The 7,727-nt window shown below is 39.1% G+C and overlaps 1 protein-coding gene across 1 annotated transcript in view; it reads right to left on the bottom strand.

Moving 5' to 3' along the window:
* Positions 1–5,384: 5,384 nt before the first annotated feature.
* DCAF10 (DDB1 and CUL4 associated factor 10) overlaps positions 5,385–7,727 on the bottom strand; it is a 14,854-nt gene continuing 12,511 nt past the window's right edge. Inside the window, exon 7 of the mRNA XM_009699695.1 lies at positions 5,385–5,753. Coding sequence (XP_009697997.1) covers positions 5,385–5,753 — 369 coding nt within the window. The remainder of the gene's footprint in view (positions 5,754–7,727) is intronic.

The raw sequence follows: 7,727 nt of genomic DNA, 5'->3' as shown, positions 1-7,727 counted from the left end.
GGCTGCAGTTGCTGCCTTCTCCAAAAACCTGCAGCTGGGACTCACAGTGAGGTTGACCAACCTCTGAAGCAGAATTTTTAAAATGACTGCTGGTGCCTCAGTTGTTCTTCTTGGTAGACTACAACAATCATTTCCAGCTAAAGAAGGGAAGGGGAATTCCACCAGCCATGATAACAGCAATACTGCAAAGAAACCTGCGTACAGAGGTGGGTTTGCTCTAAGCACTCTTCTTTTCCTCTTGGGTCGAGGGAGTAGGCAAGAACCAATAAGCATTACAGAACACAGCTCAGTGTAAGACAAATACATTAAAATAGCTTTTAATTCATTGACTTAGTAAAGGTTTAATTTATTATGCAAGCAAGAGAAACTGTCCACAAATAGTAAGTTACTGCACGGCTGTAAGTACAATATTTTCAGAGTGATACTTTCTATACTGTATTAAAAGGCTACAATTTTTACTATGAAATCTCAGGTATTTCAAAATACTCTACATGCACAATTTGTTCTTGTATTAAAAACCTTATACTTAACTGAAGATACTTAGTGCTTAAGAAAATGCACCTTTGACTAAGATCTGGAAATGAGAAGTTTCTTTTTCCTGCAGGACAAAAAATATGGGCTGTTGACTTTTTTCTTTTACTCCAACTTTTTAGAATCTTGTAAACTAGATGTTTTAGAAGCTTTCACTTGGCAAGTGTACTTCTTTTTTTAAGAGTTCACATTTCATAGAGCAACAGACCCATGTTTTATGGGATCAGGACCTTCTCCACATCAGTGTTACCCAAATTAAGAAGCCACCACCACCAAACAAACAAAAAAACCCCACCAAAAACAACCACCAGCCCTATCCCCCAAAACCCCAGAAAAAAAAAAAAAAAAAAAGATGTTTACATTCTAATTCTGGTAGTAGGCAAGCAAATTGTCCTTACCAAGACTCCAAGAGTGCAAACAAATGTGGGTGTGTGTCTGTCTATATCCCTGTGCTTCCTATCCCCAATAGTTCTGTTTGGAGGTTGCATTTTTCCCTGAACTACCCATGTTTGACAAATGGACTGATGCCCCATGGCTGCATATATGCTGAAATACACACACACACCCCCTCCTCATACAGAGAAAGTACATATACATGAATGTCATTGTGTAGTCCCATTAATCATTTCTCTCCCCCTCCCCACAAATGTCTAAGAGTGCTGCAGCGATTTAAAGACTGACCGCTAATGGAATACTCAGAAAATGCATTTACTCCCACAACATAAAGTCACTGGACTACTACAAAAGGACTGCTAGCTTCAAACACTAGTTTGGTTCCTGTAGACACTGCTATACGTTGACATTCCTATAGAGATCTTAATTATGCAGCTTATCTGCTTCTGCTGATCAGCCATGCTGTGAATGGAGGAATTCTTTTACTGCAGAAGTTAATGAATATGAAACCATGCATTTAAAAAACATACTGCATGCTTTACAATCAAATGGAGAGCTCTATCTTCAGTAGAAATACTGTAAAATTTGTCAGGTGATGTTAACAATTCAGTGGTTGAAAGTAAAACAATTTAAAGAAACCTCTGGTATAAGCCACTACAATACTCTGCTGTTAGTACAGTCTTTCATCTACCATTTGAAAGAGTTTCTTGTATTTGTTTCAGACTGTTTTATATAGTTCTGGAAGGTTAAGGATTCATCTTTTGAAACATAACAGTAAGATAAACCTTTTTTTGGACTATCTAGAAATAATCCAAAGCTCATCAACAAATTACTTCATTCATTCAATAAGGCAATGTAATATTCAGAAAGAACTGAAAATCACTTCTTCCACCAAGATGCAACTGCAAGGCTATCAGTTATGAACTACTGAATAGTGTTTCAGTAAGTGTTATGTGAACTTCATTGGTAAAATAGATTAACTTTCATTGAAAATTTCGAAGTGTTGTTGAAAAGGAGTAATCAAATCACCAAAATCTAACATTACCTACTTATCCTAATTCAAACTTACTACAAATGTAATCAGAAGAACTAAGTAACATTTCTACAGCATACACGGACAGAATCCATCTTAATACACATCTGCTGGACACACTACAAAAGCATCAATGTTATCATCAAACCCCTTAACCAGGTCAACTTTTAGCATCAGTCCTACACTCCTCAGGGGCCCTGGTTTCCAGAGCTGGGCAGGGCTGGTCAACCCACCACTCTCGTGCATTGCAGGTAGTATCTAGATGTGATGACATGTATCACTTTGGGGTAACAGCTCTTTATACAGAAAGGTTAGTGTCCAATGTTTCAGCACAATACTCTTGTAAAAAACAGCATATCATGAGGTAGAATTAAAAAAGTAACACTCAGTGCATATTAACAGGCATAGAATTAAAGTCACAAGCAATCTACCACTTCAAGGAATTTCTGATAGGAAAAACCAAAACCAGCCATGAAAACAATCAGACAGACCCAAGAACTGCTCTGATTTCATGCGTGCTTCTTCGCCTCCAAAACGAATACAGTTCAAGCCCGTGAGAACAGTAAGATTTCTTCAAAATGTTACCTGTAGTCCCTTGAATGATGTTTAGTAGAACATTAAATAAGATGAGAAAACAGCAGCCTAGAAGCAGGGAGAGCGAGTGCTTAGGGAAAAAGCCATCATGGTCCAGTGCAGGAACCAGGGGAAAACCTGTTTCTTTATTACTAACAGACCACAACTTTTATGGAAGGGAGTGCAGAGAAATGCAAGTGTTCATACAGTCTCACTGCATTCTGTTTCAAAATACTTCAGGAACAGGAAACTTAGCACTTCCACTGAACTCATGTCAAGAACACAGTTTCCAGATGTTTTGCCACATGCTGCTACTAGGGTTTCTTTTATTGTGTGGTTTTTTGGGTTTTTTCCACCAAACAGCTTGGCCAACTAAAAACTCCTTGTAGCTTAGCTCCTCATTTGCACAAAAATCTTGTTTTCCACAACCGTCCTCAACTTTTCCGCATGCTTCACTTCCGCTGCTTTAGGTCACAGACGAGGGAAGTCCCCCTGAACTGTTTGTAACAAACCAACAGATCCAAGCTGGCCCAGACATAGCTTCACGTTCACAGGCTGTTATACACACACAAAAAGAGCTCGGTGCCAATGGAAGTTACATATTTCTGACTGGTCTCAGGTACACTTGCATATTTTATTCATTCAGTCACTAGACCCCACTTTTCATGGCTTGGCCATGAAAAAATACCTTTTTATGAATTGTGTTCCTTTCACACAGTTCCAAAAGCATTCAAAAGGTGCAACTGTTTGAACTCAAGAGTCAGTGTTTTAGAAAACAGTGCATCTCTCTTCATTTACAATTTCATTGTTCTACTTTCAAGTTCAAGACAATAGTTTCAGCAACAACGGAATTGCTCAGAAGATACGCTATGGAACAGTTCAACCTACGACTTGCTATGTGAGAAGACTATGGGCATTTATTTGCATTTTAAGTTAACGGAGTACATTTACTTCAATTATTCTTCCTCCTCCAGCTGGGATGATATTCTACTGAGACACCATCACCAAATAATTGTTAAAAAGCCATGAGAACAGGAAGTTTAGGACTTCTACCAAGCAGTAGTAAGTCTGTCAGCTGCGTGTACTTGACCACCTGAATGTAGTCCTTTAGCAGTCAGTTGCTGGAGATGATGAAAACCCAATGCAGGAGTAATTAACTAGTCCTCAGATTACCGAATAACCAATATTGAAGGCTTTGTATCACTAAAGAAAGTCTCCAAAAGAGGAAATTTAAGATTTTTTTTCTCATAACGAGGAGCTTTAAGTTTCAATGACTTCTCCACCAACACCCAGAGTATGCTACTTACACAAATTCAAAACTACAAGAGGATTGTCAGGCTTATGCATTTCCAGCTATCTCATCTTCATAGATGTCTTCTTTTTCCCCAAACATGTATTTTGCAAAAAGCTTTATAAAAGTCAGCTTTTAAAAAGCATGCTCTGTCAAGCCAGAGATAGTGAATCTGAACACTGAAATATGACAGTCCTTTTTAGGTAAAGTTGAACTGAGTGTGTGACTGGTCAGCAAAACCTTAGTGGAGTACTAAAAAAAAATAATCTTGGAATGTGTAAGTGATGAGAATATTGTAAACTGATACAGACATATGAGACTGAAATAACTCTGCATTTACAAGGTTAGCTGTATTAACTTGAGGGCTAAAACTTGGCATTCAAACTTAGTATGTGTTTTAATGATGACCATAACATGAACATAATGATGAACATTAACATTTTTCACATCTTACCGTTAAATCCAAATAGATCTTACTGCAGACAGGCATGCTTTTAATCCATTTCCAAACTGACAGTACATGTGAAGAAAAGCTTATCTGGTGGTACTACAGACACATCCTAGACGAATTCCTCTCACAGCAAGGGTGCAGGTGAGGTGTCGAAGAACAGTCAGGTAGGAAATAGCCTTAACATCAGCAGAAAATTCTGCAATGTTAAGTTTCAAACATGGGATAAAGGTTTATGATACTGATGTGGAAAGCTCCCTACAACAAAAACCCTGGTGGCTGAGGAGCCAAAGTTGCCCAAGAGAGGCTGACCAAGGACATGCCTGTTGTATGAAGCATCCAAACAGTTCCTGTGCAGTGGTTACAGGGCAGGGTCTTCACCCATTGAACTCCTGCTTCCCTGCCCCAGTCTTTTCTTACTAAATTCTCTGATGAAAAAATGCAGCTACATCTCGATCTAGAATCTCTGCCTTCTGGCAATAAACACAATATATGCAAACACAAATGTTTTAACTGCAGCAAAACATTACTAAAAGTTGACTCATTTTTCTAGCCAATCACAAACAACCAAATTAATATATAAATTAAAATAAAATTTACTTTTTGTGACAGTAACTAATTGTGTAAGTTACATCAAAAAGCAGCTCATTATCTAATAACCACTGTAGTTTCAGCAACACAGAAGGCCAAGGAGGCGTATGTGAGGAAGTCCAGCCCCTTTGGAACAAGCTGGTGTCGTACCTGAGGAGCCTTGGTGACTTTTGGCTGAACTGCTACCCTTGCCCCCTCTACATTTGTTTCAAATAGCCCACTTCAAGTTGCGTTGAAGGAAATTATCAGCAAGTTTTATGGTACAAACAAACCAGAACAATGACTTGATGGCACAGGATCAGCAGGAGCAGAGGTCTGCTTGGAAGGCTGAAAACACAGTGCATGGAAGTGGACTTGTGGATGAGAATGCATACAGTGTGGGGCTGGAAACTTCTTCCACTGTTGTGTTCAGAGATCACAGTAATTATGATCTTATCTGGATTTAGAGATTTCAGAAAGAACACACTTCAACTAAACTGAAGTAAAAACCACAAACATCTGAAGGTACTGCTGATGCAAGATGCCTAGAACTTTGGCTGATACAGAGAAACACGTCCACTAAGGCACCCCGAGGCAATCTGACAGTGTGTTGGAGAAAACTTGGTTGTCAGTACCACATCATTATGAGAGTAGAGGGAACGGATTTCTTTCAGGGGACTGGCTTCTTTGGGCAAACAGTCGACAAGTTCGCTGCAGTGTGCATCAAACCCCAACAAGCGGATCCCAAAGCCATGTGGGGATGAAATCATCCGGCCATCAGGACTGAAACAAAGTTCTTTGATGTAACCCCGGCCCACATTGGCTTCTTCAATGCAATGAGTCAATCGCAAGGAACAACGAGGCGAGACAGGGCGCACAGGGGCTCCTTCCTGGAATTCATAGACACAAGTCCACTAAAGGGAGAGGCAGAGAAAAGAACATTGAAAGAAAATTAAAGCACTGCAAATACTCATTCTCTCCCACTGCATGTTAACTGAGTAACACAGGAGTTGCGAATGCTATTGCTTATCTATTCTTTGCTAAGTATCTACTATGAAACACTGGAAACAGACTGATTCCTTCACATCTCCTCTTCTTTGAACTAAGCAAAACAGCTGTCTAGCATCACAGCTGCTTTTTTAATTAAATGGATGCTAGATAATAATCTTTTAAACTTCGTTTTTATCTGGAAAGAGCAACACCTAATCCTTTGGCCAGGCATCTGCTCTAATTTAGTAAACATTTAAATGAAATCTACAATAAAGTAGAACTCAGCCTACTGTAGCTTACAATTGACCGTTAGCATTTTGTGCCCTTAACTTCAAAAGGAAAGAAATCTTGAACCAAGAGGGAAATAGAGTTTTGAAGGAATGTTATTAACAGCTCTATAACCAGCTTGTTACTTGTGAGACAGCCAAGGATTTTAATGTGCAATCTAATTATCTAATCTCAAACCAAACACAAAAAAGCTCTATAACAAAGTTTATATCATGTCAAAAGATTTAATTTCAACCACAAGACAAAAGAAGTGTTCTTAGTTCCGTTCCATGTATTCTACTGAAATAAACACAAAGGGAACAATACTAATGAATATTAATAGGAGAGAGTAAGGCAGACACTAGGACTATGGGAAATTATAACTACGTCAATTGTCAGCATCAACTAACCCAACATAGTATTTCCATTTTCAAATAATTCTGTATTGTATAACAGTTAGGTTATAAGTTTACGGAACCAGCACTAAAATTTATAACAAATCTGCTAAGCTTCCATTCAGTCCTCTACACATCTGTAAGAGGCTACCATTACAAAAAGTGGCTTTCTTCAAAAAAAAAAACCAACAAAAAAACCAACCCCAAACAAATAAACAAACACCCCCCCAAACTCCCAAACAAACCCAAAACCAAACCAACCCCCATTTACACCACCTATAAAATTAACTAAACTGTTTATTATTGGTCGAGTATTCAAAGAATTCTTTGTGGTTTGGGAAAACAAATATAAAATCCCTGTGTCTTCAAAACAGAGTGGTCTGCACAACTGCCACAGCACCGATTTTGAAATAACCCTAGGAAAAAAAGGTGTTTGCAAGAGGACCATCTGGTGGAACCCCGGTGTTCTGAAGGCTCTGACTGGGCTTTAAGCTATAAATGAACTTGAGCTAACCTGGAAGTTACTTCTTCAAAAGCAGGTGCTCCCAAACAGAACCTGCAGGCTCTCTGCTTTCATGCAGTCCATGAAGAAGTGTTTTCATTATTTCTGAGTGCATTGCAGACTGCTTGTTTGTCTTAAAACAGGGTCCCAGTGCAATATAGCAGCTACTAGTATGTGACACTTCACAAACAGAATCTGGAGAAACATAATCCAACACTGGCCTTGAAGTCTGCTATTCCTTCTTCAAAGCAGTATTTACAGCAGTGAAATCTGCAAGTTCCCGATGAGCTGTAGCTGGTCTTATGACTTAAGGCTTGAAATGGATACTGCCAGTGTCTTGGTTTGGCTAAAACAGAACTATTTGTCCTTTCAGGAGTTTTTGTGGGGTTTTTTTCTTTCAGTTATGTTTCTTCTAAGTAGCCGCACTTTATAAAAGTGCAGTTACACGCTTTTCAGACACTGTCTGCTTTCAGACTTGAAAACACTCAATGTTTATAGTCGACACTGAAATATCAGTGGGACTGGTATGCAGAAAGGCCCATGTTTATACTTATTCCTGTGGGAACCAAAGCCACTGTTGGTCCTCTTTTGTTAAACAAGTGAAAAGTTGTAAAAGGATCGCCCCTGCCGAAGAATGCAGATGGGACAAGTGACCAAAAGATGACCACTGAGGTATTCCACTCCATCCACATCATACGCCGTATAAAGCTAAGGGATCACGCGGGCCAGTCTTC

This window comes from Cariama cristata, unplaced genomic scaffold (genome assembly GCF_000690535.1).
Source record: "Cariama cristata isolate BGI_N322 unplaced genomic scaffold, ASM69053v1 scaffold26474, whole genome shotgun sequence".
Lineage (NCBI taxonomy): Eukaryota > Metazoa > Chordata > Aves > Cariamiformes > Cariamidae > Cariama > Cariama cristata.
Note: the sequence above shows the minus strand (reverse complement) of the source record. Positions and strands in the feature narration are given on the sequence as shown.